Source organism: Serinus canaria, chromosome 7 (genome assembly GCF_022539315.1).
Source record: "Serinus canaria isolate serCan28SL12 chromosome 7, serCan2020, whole genome shotgun sequence".
NCBI lineage: Eukaryota > Metazoa > Chordata > Aves > Passeriformes > Fringillidae > Serinus > Serinus canaria.
Genome location: NC_066321.1, coordinates 24,206,792 through 24,227,790, shown reverse-complemented (window position 1 = coordinate 24,227,790; position 20,999 = coordinate 24,206,792). Strand labels below are relative to the sequence as shown.

Genomic DNA, 20,999 nt, shown 5'->3' with positions numbered 1-20,999 from the left:
AGACACTTTTGGGGTTGAGTCTTTGTAATGGTCAAATAATTGGAAAATAACAGAACTGTGTACCAGATTCACTGCTACTTTATACTGTGTAAGTAAATCCTCACATGTTGGTTTACTCTTCTTCAAAAAGTGATTTAATATCTTTCACTATTACTGCTAAGGATCTGATCACATGGACATTGGCAGAGTTTTACTTTCTTCAAATCTTTCCAAATCCCTGAAAATCTATGCCTTTTTTTAGAATTACACTCACAAGTAAAACTGAGCCAAATCAGGTGTTGATCTAAATTTTCAGCTCAAGTCTCTTGCACCAAAATTAAGTAACTCCAAGTAGAGAAAGTTTCTGCAGTATGCTTTTAATTCTAAAGCCCAAAAGCATTTAGGAGTTCAGACAATGATGCACCTACAAAACATACATCTGACTCCTGAGATTTGTCTATGAAGTTATAAACTATGCTAGGATGTACTGAGGTTCCAGGTAGGATCATCTTTTCCATCCCTTATAAAAGCTAACAGGAAGTGCTGAAAGAACAGACCAACCCTCTCCTGGGACCTCTCCTGACCTTTACTATCCCCCAAACAAACTAAAGAGTGGTCCCTGGAAAGGCCTGTATAAGAAGAGCTGCTGCAGCAGAGAATTGAAGGTGGAAGAGAATCATATGTCAAGTACCCCTATGCACATCCTTGGGAGAGCATGGTGACAGCACACACCAGAGAATGAGTCCTACAAAGCCTACCACTGACTGGGAAGGCCAATAAAGGTGTAGGGGAATGTACTCCATGTGCAAAGTTTTGGCTACTTTTTAATGAAAACATGCTTTAAAACAAATCAGTATTGTTAGGGTTCCAAAGTTTGTTGTCTTTCTTTAAAAATTTAAATATTTTGTTAGGAAAGAAATTTTATTAGAGAGGATTTTTTTTTAAACCAACATATTTTATATGGAGCAACTTACTCCTTCCATCCCTCCCTATGACATATCAGTTACACCAAGGCTGCTTAAAACACATCTATCTCACTTTTAGGGGAAGAATAGATAGGAGCACAGCTTGGCTGGTATACATCTTTCTACAACAACTGAAGAAAGTCTCACTGTCCATTTTGTATATGTCAAGTCCTCTCTCTTTACTATAACTATAGCTTCAACTCTGCAATTACAGCTTCTCCTTTTCTGCTTCTTGGCACTTGGGATGGCTAGAACACACTGACCCCTTTGTTTCAAAAGGGTCGAGCCCAGAGAATACTTTGCAGTACATTTGGCAGCACTCTGAAGTTTGATCTAAACAGTGATTCCAAGGTATTTGTTGATGAGCTGGCAGAGCCAGAGGCACTCCTAGCATATATTCACAAATGGAGACACAAAGTCAAGCTCTGCCCTCAGTGTGAGGGATGCTCCTCTTCTAGTCCCACACCAGCAGAGACTCCTCCTCTGCCTTTCAATCCTTCCATCTTTGCCTCGCTCCCCTGTCAGCGCTTATCTACTTCACAAACACATTGCTACTGCAATTTTGAAGTGTTTCTTCTAAATACCACGGTTGGTTACGGTTAAACACCTGGAACAAGTAGTCTGTTTCCACAGGCTTCCTACAACTGTAACTATTTTTGCTCACAAACACGTGTTTCCTTTTTCCATCCTCACTCATTTCTCTTCTTGATTTTCACTCTCCCATCCACCTATGCCTCTCAGAGCTGACTTCTTTCCTCCTCCAACATGACTCTCCCCCCAGCCCCTGAGTACCTCAAGCAGTAGTTTCCCTTCACCATGTGCTGTCTGGAATGTAGCTTTTCCTTCACCCCATGCCCTATTCTTTCTTTACGTCCTACTCCTAATGCTACCCTATAGTGATAATCTCCTTTCCTTCCCATCATCTTGCTTCTGACTGTCTGAAAACTGGAAAACCCTTATGTGATTTTTGTGCCTTTAAAAATGCATTCAGCAATACACTGAGTTCCAAAGAGAAATGGGCTTGCCCATCCCTTGGTCTATACACCAGTGTTCTCTACTACACAGTCTTCAGTGCTTCTCCCTTCTAACTCCAAGTAACTTGGAAAACAACACTTCTGCAGTTTCCCCAAAGACACAGCAAAGAATTTCCCTGCATGTATGATGTATATTTGTCTTTGCTCTGTTTAATCACATAATTACTGTTATCATTCAAAACATATGTCCATGTTCGTGAAATGATACTGCATGGTCCACTGTGAAACCAAGGTGCAGTGAAGAATTTTATTCCATCTCATAAGCAGTTTTCCACTTCTGCTCACGCATGAGCAGTTGCCCACAGCAATATTCTCTCCATAGAATGATTTGCAATTCTTTCTGTAGAGACTGCTACAGTCTATCCACACAAATTATATTCTGTTGTCTCCTGCTGCTTCTCATTCTTTGCTTCAATATCTGGCCTATATTCTCATGACTCTGGGTCATTCCCTCAGGGCTGGAGCAGAAAGCCTCTACACTCATGGTTTTTCATTTCCTGTCCTCCTAATTGAGAAGGGGAACAATGACTTTTACTGTGCTATTTTTAAAGTACTGTGATGGCTTTAAATCCCGCTTCCCATCTGCACCACTCCCCATTAGGTGTGTAAACAAGCTGCAGTCATTCAGGATGTAGAGATTTCAGCTGAAACGCAGCTCATGTGCTCCCTCATTTGTTCTGATGCCTCCTTTGCTGATATATTGGTCTGCTCGCTCCCCCAGGCCTGTGGGCATGCTCTAATATTTTCTCCATCAAGGTGCCAGTAGAGGCAAGTGGGGCTCAGCTCAGCCAGCTTAACAGCCATGCGAACACCTCCCTGCAGAACAGATCTAATGAGACAGTCCCCTTTGGGGTGAGACTGTGTGTGTCTTTGCTTCTTGATACAAGCTCAGTTACCCCAATAATCATCACATCTTTTGGGGGTTTGTTTATTTTTTCTTTCAGATGATGCTTGAGAATATTTGTCATCAAGTTTTCTAAAAGAAGGGAAACAAAAGTATGTTAAGGAGTTTAGCCCAGCTCTGAGATTTGCAAGAGCATTGACCTATAAATTCAGAAGACAGGCGCTAAGTGGCAAATTCAGTCAAGTCTAAACAGGTTGCCTAGAAAAGCAGTAGATGCCCCCTCCCTGGAAAAAACCTGACCTAGTTGAAGATGTCACTGCTTATTGCTGGACTAGATGGTGTTTAAAGGTCCCTTCCAAGCCAAACTGTTCTATGTTTCTAAATGCCTCTTCAGATACTGGGACTAATATTTTGGACTGGTTGACTCAAGAGAACTGAGAGCCACCTAGGAAAAGAATGTCTCCATTTTATCTTAGGAACTGCTATGGCTCTGTGTATCCATCCCTGTCCCTCTGGCAACACAGTTACCTAAAAGAGATGCTGAACACTTCTTCAGGATGTGGGGTATATATAGAAAGGACCCAGTGAGGCTGGGTGGTGTGCTGGTGGTGTGGACTGCAGACCCACAGACCTGGGGAAGGTTTACTGTCTTCAGCAACAACAAAGGCAATGACCATGCTCCTGCCCTTCAAGGTGTACTAGGAAGAGGACTGTGAGCAGCAGGTTCTTTTCACTGGTATATGCCGGAGTGTGCAGGAGATCTTCAGGAAAATACAAGGGTTGTAGATGGCCTATGTTCAAAGGCAGTGTTCCAGATCCTTCTGGAGTGAATCTTCTGAAGCCATTGCAGTTCCCTATGGCAAACATGCAGCTGAGTGGGACTTTTTTACAGGGCCCCTTATATCTAGGTTTGGAAGGGAGGTCTTTCAGAACAGGTGGCAAATGTGTAAAACCCAAGTGAAGTGCAAACCCAAAGACCAAGACTGTTAGTGCCTGGCACTAGGGGGAGCAGTACATGACAGACATATGTGGATGTGCTGGGTGACCATGGAAGTTATTCTAGGTGTAATAGTGACAAATTACACACATTTTGTAAAATTTTCACACCCGAAGTCTTTCAAAGCTTGCAGTAGGGTGGGCACCCCTATTTTGTGATTATCTGGTCAGCTGTCTTTAAGGAGTTAGGATGGAAAGAACCACATTCTGTGGTGATGCTTGGGGTTTGTGGTGTGGTTTTTATCTCAGCATTGTTGTGATTCCTTCTTAAAGGTAAACTCTTGCTACCAGTGCCTTGAGAGTGTAACAAAGAGAAACTTTTTGCAACAGAAGCAGTCACCAAAGTTGTGATGCCTTTTTGCAGATAGCAGATAAATGAAAAGTTATGCTGAAAATTGCAAGGAAAGGTGAAGCAGCACAATGCTGTCTTGGACTTCCAGAAACACTAAAGTGGCTGGAGACACAAACATGCTTTTCCCACCTGACTTAAACAGCTTTTGTAAACCTTATCTCTCAAGTGTATCCAAGCCAGATTTCACTATTGTTGTTAGTGGTTAACTGGAGCTGGACTTAGCTCAGGCCTTGATGGATTTGGGGAGCAAAAAATGAAATCACAAATATGTAACTAAGTCTCCTCTCTTTTGTGTCTGTCATTGAGAATTGCACAGGTTACAGCCTTCGGAACAAAGTTCTTTGTACATGCAGGCCAAGGCTACAGGAGGCAGTACTCCCACCTGCAAAGGTGAGATCCCTCCCTCCGTCCAGCCGCGCTCCTCTGATGGGCGCCAAAGCAAAGACAACCAAAGCCGGGTACCCTGCGGTGTCAGCCTCGGGCTCCTGCCGCATGGGGCCGCTGCAGGATTTTTATCCCCTTCCGCAGGAGAGGCTTCCAAGAGCTGCCTTTCAGGCCGAGCTCACCTGGGCGCTGTGACATGGGGGAAGCAGCACTGCCGAAAGCGCGGTAGCCCCGGGTGACCGCCCAGCCCGGCCCAGCCCGGCCCTGCAGCGAGGCCGCCGGATCGCGGCCATGCCCGTGTCCCCGGGCTCTGCGGCTCTGCGGCCGCGCGGGGGCGCTGCGGGCCGGCCGGCTGAGGCGGAGAGCGGAGCGGCGCCGCCGTGCGGATGGGGCCATGCCATAAGGATGGGGCCAGGCCGTAAGGATGGGGCCGTGCCGAGCAGCCTGTGCCCCACGGGGAGCTCGCCCTCAGCCCGGTGTCGGCACACCCGAACTCCTGGCTTGCAGAGCGGCCCTTTGGTGTCACCCTGCACGGCCCCGCGTCGGCCCTCACGAAGGTACGACTGCTCTCTGTGGTTTCCTAGAATCCCACACCAGCCCGTGCACGTACAGGTGGCTTTATGTTTAAAGGGGTTCAGGGTTTTTTTAAATCAGAAAAAAATTGTGAAACCTCACAGCAGAGAGCAGTGCAATGTCAGGGTCAGCAATGCCTGCACTTGGAGGGACAGAACAGGTTTCTCAGGGCTCAGGAGGTTCTGAAAGCATCATAGCCCAGAAGGGGGTTTGGTCTTTTTTGTAGGTATTTGAACACTTCATCTGTTCTTGCTAATTTGATGAGAAGGAGCAAGCTGTAAAAACAATCCTTCCAGCAGGCCAGGAAAGACCAAGAGGAGTTTGAATAGAAGTCACTTCTCAGGTCATCACTACAAGAGTGTGGCAGATGCAGTCTCAGAGGTGCTGGAGTGAAGGAGAAACTCCCACAAGGCCCTACAGAACTCAGCAGAGTTTGCTGCCACTCAGAGTAACTGAGATAACCAACTTTAAACTCAGGAGTAAATTCTCTTTTGCAAGAGAGAGGATGGGAGTTTACTATAAACCCTTCTGACATGTTTTCTATTTGTCCCAGAGTGCTTTTAACCCAGTGAAGGAGAGCATTAAATAAAGCCTTTGGTGGGCTTCAGGATCTCACTGTAAGGTAGGGTCTAGGCCCACTTCTTTCAGCTAGCTTGGATGCTGTCGCCACACAAAAAGGAATTTGCAGTAATAACTAGAGTCACAATGAGCAAAAAATAGAAATCAGATATCTATATTCTCTAGAAAACATGTGATTGAAATGACTACTGTAAAACATGACTTAAACCACAGTGATCACGCTGCAGATCACCATAAGATATTCTGGTGATTTAACCCTTGTCATGTGAAGACTCCAGATTTCCTCACTGCAGGTGCCATGCACCTCTCTGCTCCTGGGAGACACAGCACTGGAGCAAAAAGAATGAGCTCTGCTGCTGCCTGGCTCATGTCTTGATTAGGTGCCCTGTGTCTCTAGTGCACTCTCAGTACAGTTTAGGATGGAATATCCAAACCAGCTTTAACGGGATCACAGTATCAGTCTGAATGCAGGAAGTATCTAGTTACACTCAGGCAAGCTCCCCAGTAGCTAATACACCTTTGTGCTCAGAATAAAACCTCAGCAAGCTCTGCTCAGCCTAAGCTGTTCCCAGCTACTATTTAGTTGGTCTGGGCAGATGTATACACATTGTATAGGAATGTGCAGTTCCCTTCTTGCCCACTGCTGACTGAAAAGGACACACTTTTCACACTAGGTCTCTTTGATCTCCACCCTTTGTTTGCTGGTCATTAAAAATGAATATTTGCTTAGGGGGCTTTCGTTGTCATCATCCCAGTAATGCTTCATTTGGGGCTGTAGCTCCATGTGATCCTGAGTGAACCAAAGCAAAACACACCCCTGTCCAGGGTAGAAGTCAAGCAGCCTGCTGGAGCCTGCTGCAGCATAGCAAGGCTGGGGAAATAGAGTTGCCCATACTGTTTCTATAGATATGATAGAATCCTGGATTCTCTGCCTCTTTGTCAGAATCAGGCAATTGGTCAACCGGAAAATGTTTGTAGGTTATGAGAGTCTTTCAGGATAGCATTACCATATGTCTTTCCTCATGTTACGTTCCTCACTATGGAATGTAGTGAGGATTGGATACTTATCTGAGATAAGATACTTGACCTCTGATTTTTTTGTAATTTTTAACTGGTACAGCCTTTACATTTATCCTTTACATGGATGAATTTAGATGACTGTCAGAAAATATGGAAGTTGGGGATTCTCTCTTCTCACTGTGTTGATACTGCTGCTAAACATTATTGTTACATTAGAATCTGGAGCTAATGGTAGTACTGTTCACAAACCTAACTTCAGAATTCCTCAGGAATCACCTTCTGGCTGGAAGCTGCCTTGCTTTGCTGCCAGGCCAGGAATGGAGCTCGTTGTGACCCAGAAATCTGTAAGCACTGTTTTGTTGGTGTTCATAATGTGATGGTGAAGGAACAAATGTATTATTTTTTTATGCTGGGTGTCTTGCTGCACATGCAGTCAGCAAATATGGGATTCTGTTGTTACAAGACCATGGATTCATGTTATATTGATTTAGGCATGTACTTCCACAAGCCATTGGTGATTCCCTTCCCTGCTAGGTAAGAAAAAAAGCTGTAACCAAAAAAAACCCAACCAAAAAAAAAACCAAAAAAAAAAAAAAAAAAAGGTAAGCCAGTCACACCACTCTATTTCTCATTGGGTTGCTGTGGTTCTGTGGTTACACTGTGTTTTCTAGTGACATCAGTGAGGGCTCTGTAGTTATTGAACAACTGACTGTTTTGGTACTTCTTTTGCTTGAAGAAGAAAAATAGTTGAAGGGGAAAAAATGTATTTGGCCATTTGCATCTTTCCTTCTAGTTACGTTTTCATAAGTAGGTGATTAGTGGTTACAGAGAAGAAAGTGGTGATTTTATTATTAGCTTTGTATCAGACAGGTACAAATTGTTCTAGTTGATATGGAAACATAACTGGCTTTCCACAAGGTAAAGAAACATTTCATTGTTTCCAGACTTTGAAAACTACCCTAGAGATCCCCTTTGGTCTATCTAGGTTTTCCCGCTGATTTTCAAGGCCGTTTGTGTTGCTTTGAGTTCTTCTATTTCTTCTGTAATACAGAACAGCTGATCATCCTTGTTAATGTGAACTCAAAATTCCATAGGGCTTCAAAAAGTGACAGAGTAAATTCAAGGAAGAGAAATCCCTTGAGGCTGTTGAGGACAAATTCACCACCCTTTGAAGTTCCTGAGCTGAAGGTGAAGGAGGGCTGGAAGAGTAATTTAGGAAGGTTACATGGCATGCTATCATTGATTGTATACTCTTCCCTGCCATCTACTCTTGGGCACTGCTGGGAAATGGACAGCTGCTACTGTGACTTTTAGCATCATTCCCACCTTTTTTTTCCTGCCTGCTCTGTCTGGTTGTGAATGATGCCGACAGACACTGTAGAACAGATCCTGTTTTATTCATATTCCTTTATATTGTACTCTTCCTGATTATTGCAAATAATCTTGCCACATATGAAATAAAGAGTTACTGCTGCTGTGCTCTTCTGTTAGGCATCTGTAGAACTGAGAGTCTTTTGGTATTCCCAGTGAGTTAACAGTGACTGCAGCAGGATTAGGAGACAAGGGCACAGGCTGCTGTGTAGTTCGCCAGTTTCAAAAAGATGAGCTCTGATACTTCATGATTAACTACTTACAAAAAGTACAAATAAGATGCATGACTGCAGTATGTGTGTGACTTGGGAAGGGGAAAGAAAAGCTAAACACAGTATTACCACCACAGATAAAACTCCAGCCAGAAACACATTCAAAATACTAATCCTTGGTAGGTGGCAGCACCTAAATCATTGATAAGGTTTTCAGATCAGAGATCTTTCTTGCATATGAAAGAATGGTGCTTGTTGGTTTTGATCCTAAAACTACATGTTCCTTCTGTCATAAAAATCTGCTGGGTAAAGGATGTTTAAGTGTCTGAAAATTGTTGAAGGCAGTGATTCCTAGTTTTGTTGCAAGATAGATTCACAGTACTCATTACTAAGTCTGCTGCTGATCCATGCTGTAACAGGACAGTGTTGGTAATGGCATATCCTCTGTAGAAATCTCAATGGACTTTATTGCAACAAACAAAAATATTAGTGCATTTGCTATTAAACTTGCAAACTTTCAAGATAAGAATTTCCCAATCTGTATCAGTACAAAATTGCCATCTTTCATTAATTATAAGTAGACATCAAGAAGGTCTGCCAGCCTTCAAAGTTTTCCACTGAAAGGGCAGAGAGTGAGAATAGTCAGTTCTCCAGGTATGCTCCTGCCTTTGGTGTCAGATCAGACACCAAAGTGTGTGTCTAACTTCCCAGCAGTACCACAGCCCTTGGGCAAGTGGCTCTTCTCTCTCCTGTCTCTGGTGCTGAAAACAAGGTGTTACTTTGACCCAAGGAAGGTTTTGGCCTGCATGGTTTAATTGCTGCATTCACACATGCACAGAAGATTTTTCAATAGGTGAGCATTCTCTGTATGAGCTTTCTGGACAATTCTAGTTAAGTGAAGGTGACTAATTGCATCAGCTCACCCCTCACTGGAAAGTGTCAGCCTTGCACTCATACATTCCTAAGAAATCAGACCAGGAACTAAAGAGGGCTCCGCAAAGCTTGTAAAATGTCTTTATTTGAAATTTTGCTGGGGTATTCTTTTTAAACATTTTATTACAAAAGGGCCAAGGGATCTCTAGCTATCACATATCATCAGTGCATCAGTTTCATGCTGAAAAAGCTGAAAGTAGCACTTCAGCAAAACGTGGAAATATTTTCTAGACAGAAAATGGCAACACTGATTTTCTGATAATTTTTAGGTTTTACTTCAGAATAGTGTCAAGACAATGTATTGCTGAATAAGTGACAGGTTTTGTCAAGAGTTTTTTGTAATAAAGTGTGGGTCTAGGTAGGAAAGGAAGCCTCCAGGCATACTCACTATGGAGTTATGCATATTTCATAAGCATTTTTTAGATTACCATATTTTATTGTATATGTTTAATAGATTTCAATCCTAAATCTACTTTCCCACACTACCTGTTTCACATGCAACAAACTATTTCCAGCTTTTGTTCTTCCAGTTCTGGTGCAGGAACAGCTTTCTGCTGCCCCTAAATATTTCATTAAACTTTATCATATTGTTACTATTATATAACAAGTGAGATTTTGTGACTTATTCATGAGTTTAAAGCCACATGAACAAGCTTTTAGTGTGAATTCTGATAGTTGGCTGCACATGCCAATGCTTTTAATCCATATACTGGCTTCCATGGCAATGAAATAAAGTAAATAAAGGATTAAGTAAAAGGAAGTTAGAAAGACCCAGATAGGTCTAACTGGCAGCATCTAAAGTTCTATTTTTTGTAACAATGACTTGAACTTGGAATCATATGATGGTAGTTGCCCACAGCATAATCAGAGGAAAAAAGGCTGACTAGTTATTGAAAAGTAACTGGACCTTCATTAGCCACTCAGTTATCACAACTAACACAAAACATTTCTGGTTTAATTGTAAGGTGGAAAGAGCAACACAAGAGGTTTTGCTACATTGGGACTAATCTGGATTTTTTTATATTAAAGCTTCAATATCTTTTTTCTTTACAGATTTAACACTCACATCCCTGGAGGTGTCCAAGGAAGGCCTGGGTGTGGCACATGGGGCCAAGTTGGGGATGGGTCCCAGGTTGGACTCGATGCTCTCACAGATATTTTTCAACTGTCACTGTTTGATATTGATGCTAAATTTTGCACATGCTCAGTATTTTATGGAACTAAGGAGTCTTTAAACAAAACCAATTCTCCCAGCAGTGTTCATGGGATTTGTTCCTTTTCCTCCTTGACTCCATTATCCCTATAATCCTTATCTCTGCAGAGTGTGAATCTCCAGGAAGGCTGGAAGTGCTGAGACTTGAATCTCTCATGCAGGGAAGCAGAGAAATTATCCTTAAGTGTGGGACTTGAGGGAATACAAGTTTTTCCCTGTGTTATTTGTATTCTTGGATGCAATTGTTTTATAAATCCATCATTTACTGGTGCTCTTCCCGAACTGCTCGTCCCTCTCAGAGTGATGTTGAAGAAATAATTTTCTGCTACATGAAAGATGTCTGATAGGAGGTAGACTGAGGCATCTGAAGCACCAGTGAAGCTTCTCTGTCAACTCCCATGAAAGAACCACACCTTCCTTGTGACCAGTGACAGTAAAGCAATTGCTGTATTTAATGAAAGTGTGTGGAAGCCTGGCCTTTTTTAGTCATAAAATATGAAGTAAAAACATATAATACATGTTTTTCTGAAAACTGCAGTATAAATGATGACATTAACATGAGGAATTTTTTACAGCAAATATGTCCCTGTGGCTTACATAAGAGGAATACCATGAGTTTGTAACATTTTGGTAAAATTATAATAATGATTCTATGTTATTGCAGAGAGATGAAGAGGGAAAAGAGCTCAAGAGAGGTTTTATCTTAGTGAGAGAGTACTATAAAAAGAAGACCAGAAAAATAGTCATATAATACAATATGATATAATTAATTAGTTTGGCATTATGAGAGAAAGGAAAATATTATTAATTTGTGAAGCAGACAGTCATCTTTGCTACAGAATTAAAAGTGAGAAAGCTTTTATAAATGCTACCCACACAATCTAACACCTCACCAAAGCTCAACTATGAAACCAACTTATTCTGCTGATTAGTGCTGTTCTAGCCATCTTTCCTGCATGTAAAACATTAAGTCAGCCAGTTATGAAGCTGTCGAATGTTTCTGAAGTGTCACTTACCAGAAAGATTTGATAACTTACAGAGAAATGAACTGTTTTTCTTCCTGATCTTGATTACGTACTGCTAACATACCACGTTTTGTGCCAGTTTCAATTGTGGATTATTTTTGGTACTTGTTTCCCCACCACCAAGTATTTTTACAATTTTTATTCAGCTCATTGCATCTACATTTTTTTATCTGTATGATGCAAATAAATTGGACCACAGTACCACCAAGGCCCTTTGTAGCACAGGAGAAGGCCTATTTTTAATCACCTATTTGTTTGGCTTCAAACAAAGTAGAAAGATGACAACAGCAAGAACTAGCAGCTCTGTCTAGCAGGTACCAAGGCCAGCTCTGAAAGCATGCAAGATGAAAAGAAGTCTTATCAAAGCTTCTACGGAACTTCCAACACCTCAGCTTTCCCCACACAACAGCACATGGAAAGAGGCATCTGGAGTTCAGCTGAAGGCCAACAGAGACCCAACTTTTAATGTGAATTTTCACAGGGAGGAAGGATATTGAAATATTTCTTACAGCTGATGATGCTGCAAGTGCCCAGCACTAAGTACTGTGGAAGTTAGTATGTACCAATCCCTTCACGCTTTCCAGTTGGCAGAGGGAAAACTTTCTAGTTTGCACAAAAGTAAGCAGTACTTCTGCTGGCACCTTTCATCACTAGCTCAAGGAAGTTACAAATTCCCAAGGAGAAACTCTACAAACAAGACTAAGGTGTAGTAAGTTAACAATAACCCATCTAACATAGAGCAGGATTCATTTATTGTCTGTGTATACTGAACTGTATGATTCTTTGGGCTCTGGCTACTGAATTTCTAGTTTGAAAAATACAAGGAGTATTTGCTCAGTGTATATCTTTTTATTTCTATAAAACCAGCAATCCTATATTTTTCATGTCAGTGGCAATCTTAGCCCAAACTTTAATATTCATTTCCTATAGAAAACCTACATCCCAGGCACTGATCTCTCTGGGAAGAATAAAGCACTCTGCTGCTTGTTCCAGCTCTCCACCCAAGCTGCTGCATTGCAGGCTAGAGCATGAATGTCAGTAAATCCCTCCCACAACACAGCATAGTCCAACCACATGTTACCCAGCTTCAAGTTTTCCCTGTTGTATCACCTGTGCTGTTAGAGGATGTGGTCTAAAAGTACCGCCCATTGGAATCATGAGAGAAATTCCATTTTCTCTGAAAACAAGGTCTTGCTTTTTGCTGAATGAAGCAGACCAAACTGAACATTTTTATATACTACTCTTTAAAAACAGCAGTCAGAAAAGAATGAAGAGGAAAAGCCATCAATGAAAAAACTGAGAACTTTTCCTTCAATTGAAACTTCATAATCACTAAAGAAGTTCAGTAAAATATAAAAACATGACTATGATTAGGGCAGCTTGCTATAAAAATAGAAAGAGAAATAGAATTATGTTTGAAAAGTCAAAAAAGGAAAGAATAGTGAAATTTTGAGTAGGTAACAATCTTTTAGTTCATGGAAACATCTGCCATGTTACCTCGGCTGCAATTACTAATGATTCCCAGTGAAGTTTTGTCCCTTATCTAAACTCTTCCTTGCTTCATCCCTCTAGTAAACAACAAAAATTTTTAATCTGTCTTCAGGCACAATTTTTAAATAACCTTTCCCACAATTTTTAACATCTTTTATCAATAACTGTTATGTGCAAGGGCCCTACTGCTTAGCTGTGATAGAAGCTACCTCAAAATAACTTTTACATATTCAAGCAAGAATGCAGTTTGCAAATGTCAACAATAAATTCGTTTTAGTAATGCATAAATCCATCTGCTATGCACCAGCCTTCTTTGGTTTGGATTTCATGTTACCGCTCTTGGATACATCATCTGATTCCTGTTTATGTCTCTCCTAGAGGTAGAGCTCTTGCTCAGACTGTTCCTGTCACAGGAAAAATCATGTATTTTCTGGTTGATTTTTCAGAACTCACTCCCCAGCAATAGCTTTTATCTAGTGAAAGGAAAGCCTATTGTATCTTACCTTCCAAGGTACTTTGCCTCCAAAACTCACCTCAGCTCCTCACACACATACTCAAACTCTTTGGACCTGCAAAGCTCAAAGTCAGTACTGAAGCCAGGAATTGTATCTGATCTGTTAGGAGTTACCAGGCCAATGCCAGCACTGGTTATTGGAAAGCAGGAAATTAGACCCAGGGAAGTCTTGAGCAAAAGTCAGGACATTAGGAAGGATAGCAAGAGGTGAAAGTGTCTGCTCTTGCATAGCCTAGGAGTCCTTGATGATTTTTTTAAAATTTATTAAGTATCTGTGGAAAATGGCATTAATGAACTTTCCCTACAGACATCAAGGTCTGACAGAGTAGTGAGTTCAGCTTCATATATTCCTTCAAAGACTGGGGGATTTCTAAACCTAAAATGATAGACTACTCATTGTCTACTCAGAGTAGCTGTGTGGGAAACCTTTGTCATAGGTTTTTCTCTATCAGATAGGACTCTTTCCTTGTCAATTGAAAATGACAAGGAAAGAAATAGTTCAAATAAAGAAGTGGATGAAAATGAAAGTAGAATAATGGCATATCCTCTTTAGAAATCTCAGTGGGGTCTGGGAGTGGTGTATGCATATGCCATTGTCTTTGATGCAGACCTGTATACCTGTGAATTCCCACCCATCCAGCCAGAAACTCACACTCTCTGTTTCACAAACAGGCTGACAGATCTCCTAAAGAAGTGAAGAGCACATCAAAAGAAGCTCTTCCTGAACCTCACCAAGCAGTATGGTGTCATAATTTGGCTGTCCAGGTAAGATACTCAGCTGTGTTTTAAAACTCCCCATTCTAATGAGCGGAGTTCTGAGACCAAATCCTTTCATCTTTGCTTTGCACATTCTTCCCAGAAAGAGGCATGGTTTCCTCTGTATTGCATTTTCTGGGATGTACACTGATCTAGCTTTTTCACCTTTCATTTTGGTACTGCTGTGATCTCACAGAACACTATATTTGACTCTTATATATAAAATTTTTTGGAGTGCTGATAATGAAAGATGCTTCTCCCTGCTATCATGGAAAAGCACAGACCTCAAGGCTCTGGGGGGCATCACTGGACAATGGAAATTCCCTGAGGTCTGGGCTCTGCCCTCATCAGAGCTACCTGCTACATGAACCATAGGAAGGTAAGTATAAATATCATCTCTGCAGGTACTTAGGCTCCACTCATCTCTGTAGTGCCAGATATGAATGATGAGAATATCATTGTCAATAAAATCTGAACTGAAATCTCACTTTGGTCTTCACTGCCACACCTGCTGGTTTGAGTGCACCTACTACCCTGCCAGAAAATTCAAAAGGGGAACCTGGCTTAGAACAAAAAGTGATAAAGCATTATATCACATGCAGCTCAGTGGTAGGGAAAGCCAAAGAAAATTAAGCACTGCAGAAACAAGAGAAGGTTGGAAAAAGTAATGACTAAGGATGAAGAGAAGATCAGAACAGAGAATCTGGGCAAAGTAATTTCTTATAACTAATGAACACCATCATTTTAGAAATTAATAAGATAATTAATAAGCATCAATAATTATTTAAGTGCAGGAGGCAAACATAAAATGTTTCTACCACCATATGTGAGACTGTTGTTTCTGTTCTGCTCCTCCATAACCTTCACTATTCAGCTATTTTAGTAACCTGTTAGTTACTTATGGCAGAATTCTTCCCTGGTTGTTACAGACAGAATGTCTCAAGGAAACACGGGTGTACCAAAAGAAAATTGTCCAGGTGGATGCAGAAGGCCTAGTTATGGTCAACTTAGTGGTCAGAAATGGAATGGTCAGAATTGGAATATTCACAGGTTCTGTGGTGACACAGATTCACAGCCAGCTGTGGCCAGATGTCATGAGACTGTGGGTACAGATCCAAAGCATCTCTTCACCCAGTAGGGATAAGCTTGGAAAATAATGTACTTGAACTGCTTTCAGATTGCTTAAGAAAAGTAAGTATTGAGGAATTGCCAAGGAAAGGAAAAAAAAGAAACAGTTGATTCCTGATTAGAGGTCAGACCCATGATTCACTGCTTGCTATGGTGGAAAAATTTGCCCTGGATAATTATTCACCCTTTCTACAGCTTCTACAAGTGGATGTGTGGGTCAAGCCTATTTTTCATCATGGAGTCATTGAATACACTTGCCTGATCAGGCTACAACTGAAAGGGCAGAAGTTTAGTCATTTTGTAGTGACAGTAGGTATGTGATCTTTTACCATTTTTTATCCCCAAAACACTGGATTGTGAAAAATTAGGGGAAAATACCAGACTAATGTCAGAATACTAAAATACCTTCAAAAAAAAGGTATGTCATCAGATGCTACTTTTACTTGAAGCAGCACTTGTATATCAACACTGAGGGAGCAGTTAGCACCTGCAAACACTGGCAAATTGAGAATGTGAATGTGTCTTTGCACAGTTGGAGGTGGTGCCAGATGAATGGGCAAGAGAGGGAAAGCAGGCTAAAAGAGCTGTGAGATGTGGTGTTCTGGGAGCTGCTTCAAGTGCAAGAACTTAGAATAAAGAGCTCTGGGGTTTGGCTGCACTGCTGTGCAGCCAGGAAGATGGATTCACAGCTGTGAAACAGAGGCACATGATGCCAGTGTTTTGGGTTGCAAGGTGAAATTTTGATAGCAAAGAATCAAACTAATAGATAGTAGCTGACAATTCTGAAATTGTTTTAAGCTTCAGCAGCTTTGTGTGTTGACTGGCATTTAGTGAGTGAGAGTGTCAGAGTGGTGCAAAGAAAACAGGATTGGAAACTAGGACAAGTGTTTTGTTTAAATATGTACAGGAGGTGCTGTCAAAGGCATTACAGCTACCTTCTGCAGGTGAGTAACTGATGGAAGTGAAAACTTGATTGGTAGAGTGTCTGAAGCACATCACTGCAGCTGTAACTAGCCAAACAGAAGAACTGACAGACTGAAATGGTGGCTGGCTGAGGAGGAGAGCTGAGAACGGAAGTGTTGGCATGAGCACACAGGCTGTCTCTGAAGGGCAAAACACAGGGTCAGAGAGGAAAGGTTCATGTTGTCTTCACTGCTTTCTAACATGTAGCCACTTCCTGTTTCTCACTATTCTGAGAATGGTGAACAAGAAATGAGCTCGAATTTGGGCAAAGCTTCAAGGTTTTTATTGAATGGTACAAAACTAATAAACAAGATTATACACTGCTGGTATTTTCATGGAAAATAGACGTCGTTAAACACAGCAACATACTTCTGCCTTTTGGATAGATGCTAATTTAGCATTTGTAAAACACAAGGCCCCAGCAGAGCTGGAGCATTCTCCCAACACAGCCTAAGAGGGATTCTGCTGGTGCCTTTTCTCTAAACAAACTGTCAGCACTGGCTGAGAGACCATCAGTCAGCTCCATCACAGCACTTTGGCACACAATGCCACTCAACAGAGTTAAGATCAGGCTTCTAGAGCAGCAGTGTCATCAGTGCCAGCCTATGGGGAGGCCTCTGTGGAAGTGCAGAGCACTAATGCCAGAAATGGAACTAATAAATATCAATGCAGGGAAAAAAGGTCAACATTCCTTTGTACATTAGTGTGCTCTCCTACCTCTCCCCCCAGACTTGTGGATTACTCTTGCAATGCCACACAAGTCTGTCATATAGTGTTTGGATTTCAGTTGATCAGTAGGCATGATGAAATTTGACAGTAAGATTCTCAAGTGCAACAGCAATAGCTCTTAATGCTACACACTTATATATATATATATATATATATTACATATTGGTACAATACATCTCAAAGAAGTCAATGGCCTAATGTAGCCATTTTTATGTGATAGGGTTAATCTTCAAATATGAATACATATACTATTTATTCTCCTCCATACCATGGAAGCTACAAAGAATATTCTCTCACCTTCCTGTATGCCTTTTGTAAAAAGACAATTAATTTATTTCTTTAACTGAAATGAACTAGTAGACACTCCATCCCAGGTAGGAAATGGTTTCTCTCCTTCCTTGTTACAGTTAACAGTGATGTGGAATGGAATCACTTTTTTGTCTAGCTCTTCAGAAGGCATTTTCACATAGACTCCAGTAGTGAGACATCGTCTTCTCTTTATCTGTAACATATGGGAAGAAAGTAAAATAAACAGGCAATCATAGCATAATCATTTACCAGCACATTTTAGAGAAACCAATGGATGTTCTTCCTTTACTGAGTAAAATGTATTCTAGACACCTTTCTCTGCCTCTTTATAGAAGATCTGTTAAGAGCATTTGATGGAGGATCAGGATGTGCAGGGGCTATTTATACAAAGAAAAAAAATAGGAGTCCTGCCATTCACTTAGCTCTTTGAAGGTGCTCCTGCTTCAGAGTTCAGTGTTGGTTCAAAGCTAGGAGTGTTCACACCTGATGGCTTCATTTACCTTCTAGGGACAAAGACTGATTGAAAAATCATTATTTGGTTTCAAGCTCAGGTTCATTTCTAACAGACTATGAGTGCTGCAGATCCCTGTGGGAAAAGGCAACCCAGGCTCATATTTTGCATATTTTTGTGCAGACATTTCTAGCTGTGAAATTCAAAATGCTTTAAGTTACACCTCCCCCATCCAAGGGGAAGGTTGTTTAAATTTGCTTTGCAGAGGTGAATGATGAGAAAAGGAAAAAATTGAATTTTGGGATTTTGTGTGAATCATTTGTGAAATGAGAATACACATGAAGACTGTTGCCTTTAACCCCAGAAGCATCCAGGACTTTGCCTGGTATTTTTAAGCATCCAGCCCTAAGCCAAGGCTCAGTCCAGCTGAGGGAAGCTGATGCTTCCTAGTATGCTGGTAACACAAATGAGCCATAAATAAATATAAGTGGCAGGTCCAGCAAGTTCTCTTGTTTTGCATTATTGTAATAACATTGCACTTGCAAAGTGGAGCATCCCACTGGGTTTGTTCACAGTGTTCTTCCCTGTTGTCCTTGTCCTCATCACACAAAGGGATATTATTAGCAGAAGAGAGCTGAGTTGATGGGACTTACCGCTTTGCCCACAAGAATGGCTGAGATGATGATACTGTAAAGAAAAAATCCTGAGGCAGTAGCTCCTAATACCCAGAGATATATGGCAGTGTCTGGACAAGGTTCTGGATCTAAAACATATGATATCACACATGTCATGTCACACATGAGCTTCATAAGGAAGGCCCTAGAGTCAGTGAGTCAGACTCTACACTGCTTTTCTCTAGCATGTGCTATCCCAAGAGACCACCAGGACTGAGCTCTGAGTCGCTGCCTACTCAACCTCCAATGAAAAGAGTTTTTATCTGTAGAAGAGCTCACACCTTACTGTGTTACTTTTGCACTTCTGTATCTAACTGCCTAGACACAGGTGTACACTGCATGGTGTTGATTATGCTATCATTCTGTGTCTATGACTATGCTTGCTTTGGGCATCTGCAGGGAGACCTGAAAGAAATAAGAGCTAATCAAGATTTTCAGCACTGAAACCAGTATTCACCCTGACTTCTTACAAACAGAACTCTGAAGACTTTTGAGATTTAATAGCTGCTCCCTTAACTTGGAAGTATCACAATAGTGTAAACCTGCTTGCCTTACCAATGACATAGAGATGTGTGCCATTTCCCTTGTTCATAAAATAGGGTGGGGGGTACATCCGCTCCATCTTGCAAATGTAAAGCCCGGTGTCATTTGCTTGCAGGCCAGCCAGCGTGAGGGTCACATTGTTTTGGCCAGGGGTAACATGGCACTGAATGACCTTTTCCACAAAGAATGTTTTAAACTCCGTGGTGTATGATGAAGCACAGATTTCTATGGTCTGGTCACCAGTCTGTTTAAGCAAAGTCACTCGAATTTCTTTTGCATTCCCGATGTTCTTGTATTTACACACCAAGCTGGCAACTCCTTGCCTGTTGGCCAGCACAATTGCTGGCTGAGTCACTTCCATTACTGTAAGGAAGTAAAGAGTGTGATGGTAAGTGAACAGTCAAGAAAGGATCTGGAGTCATTTACTTCAAACCTGTACAGTAGGAAGGGAGTTCTGCCACCTCCTGTTATCCATGGGCGATTCCTAGAAATGCTGTTTTCAAAGAAGGGACTCCAAGACCACAATTCACATTAGCAGTGCATTCTTTAAAAAGCTCAAGAAATGCTTTGATTACTAAAAATTATATTATAAATCTCAGCAATTACTTGTTGCTTAAATAGCAGGTTATTTGGCCTACTTAGTCAGGCAATGAATAGCCTGCATGCTTCAGTTTTCCTCAACACCAATATCTTAGTATACATAGGAAACTAAAAAAAAAAAAATAGGCTATTGATGATAAGGTTGAAATTTTCAATTTAAAATCAGATTTTTAAACCACAATTTCTTCCTAGTAGAAATATATTTACATTTAGGAACAAAAAAGTTGACATCCTGTATGGAACATGGAACAGAATGATTTAGGTAACAGTAAAACTGAATAGAAAATCTGTTTGCATACTTTTGTTTCTGATCTTTTTTCTCCTTACTTTTAACTAGCTACTCCCAAGCCACAGTATACACAGCAACAATATATACCCCAAGCTAATATAAAACACATAACAAAGCCTGATGAACAGACTGCAAAAAACATCTTAAGGGGAAATTACTGTACCATGTACAACCTCACTGACAGCTTTTTGCAACTTCTGTATTCTGTCTTGACAGATGATGGGATGCACTGTCTTTTGCTTTAGTAAGCTGTGAAGACTCAGCATTGTTTTTTCAATCTCATTTTATATCAGTCCATTTTAGGGCAGGGTTTATCTTTTCAGTTCTACAATGCAACAATTCCAGATGAAGAGTAGAATTTCTCCATACATTCAAACTCCTACACCCATGTTATCAGCTGTCACAACTTCACTTGCAGGGTCTGGTTTTTCAAGATCTTTTCTTCCTTCTTGAGCTACTCTGAATGTTGCCCAGTGTCCTTGCAGATAGTACTGCTATAAAGTCTGTGTCTGGTTTTCCAGACACCTTGCAATACACCAAGACCTCGCTCCCATTAGTCCTGTGTCACCCTGTTGTACCAAGTCTGTCTCCTGCAAGGACATGAAACTGAAAACAAGTCAACAACCCCAGATACCTTGCTTCCTTCATCTACCCACCTTCAGCAATGGCAGTGGCTCTGCAGAGAAAGCCCACGGTGACCAATATTGAGAGCATTCCTGTGCTGGGACGGGCTGAAGGTGCTGATGCCTTTAGACTTTAAGACAAATTGGAACTCTCAGGACTGGAAAAGAGGTGACACCTTTCAGGATACTGAATCTTCGAAATGTTTGAACCCACGCAGAGCCAGTGTGTATATATAGCTTTGATCCCAGATGCTGTACCTGAAAGTAGTATGAAGCTTTGTTTTGGTTTTACGAGAAAGGAAGGAGTGGGTTTGATTAGTACGTGCACAGTTAACCTCAAACAGCATGAACAAAAACAACTATTCAGCACATGGAAAATATATATTCAATCTGAAACTGCCATCCATTCTGCTTTAAGAATTGTGGGAGGAAAGCTAATCATCGTTAGA

General features: G+C 41.2%; 1 protein-coding gene across 1 annotated transcript; it reads right to left on the bottom strand.

Annotated features, from left to right (window-relative positions):
• Positions 1–16,605: 16,605 nt before the first annotated feature.
• CTLA4 (cytotoxic T-lymphocyte associated protein 4) lies at positions 16,606–20,780 on the bottom strand. Its single transcript, XM_018911606.3, has 4 exons — positions 20,584–20,780; positions 19,051–19,401; positions 18,475–18,584; positions 16,606–17,563 (listed from the first exon to the last, which is right to left on the bottom strand). The coding sequence occupies exons 1-4, from the start codon at positions 20,639–20,641 to the stop codon at positions 17,393–17,395; spliced, it is 690 nt and encodes a 229-aa protein (XP_018767151.2). The 5' UTR covers positions 20,642–20,780; the 3' UTR covers positions 16,606–17,392.
• Between the last annotated feature and the right edge of the window lie 219 nt (positions 20,781–20,999).

Bases quoted from the DNA above. Each gene is read 5' to 3' on its own strand.
- CTLA4 (XM_018911606.3), bottom strand. From the start codon at position 20,641: ATGCTCTCAATATTGGTCACCGTGGGCTTTCTCTGCAGAGCCACTGCC. The intron at 18,585-19,050 runs GTAAGGCAAGCA...CATATGTTTTAG, and splicing joins CACACATCTCTATGTCATTG to ATCCAGAACCTTGTCCAGAC. The intron at 17,564-18,474 runs GTAAGTCCCATC...CATATGTTACAG, and splicing joins CCATTCTTGTGGGCAAAGCG to ATAAAGAGAAGACGATGTCT.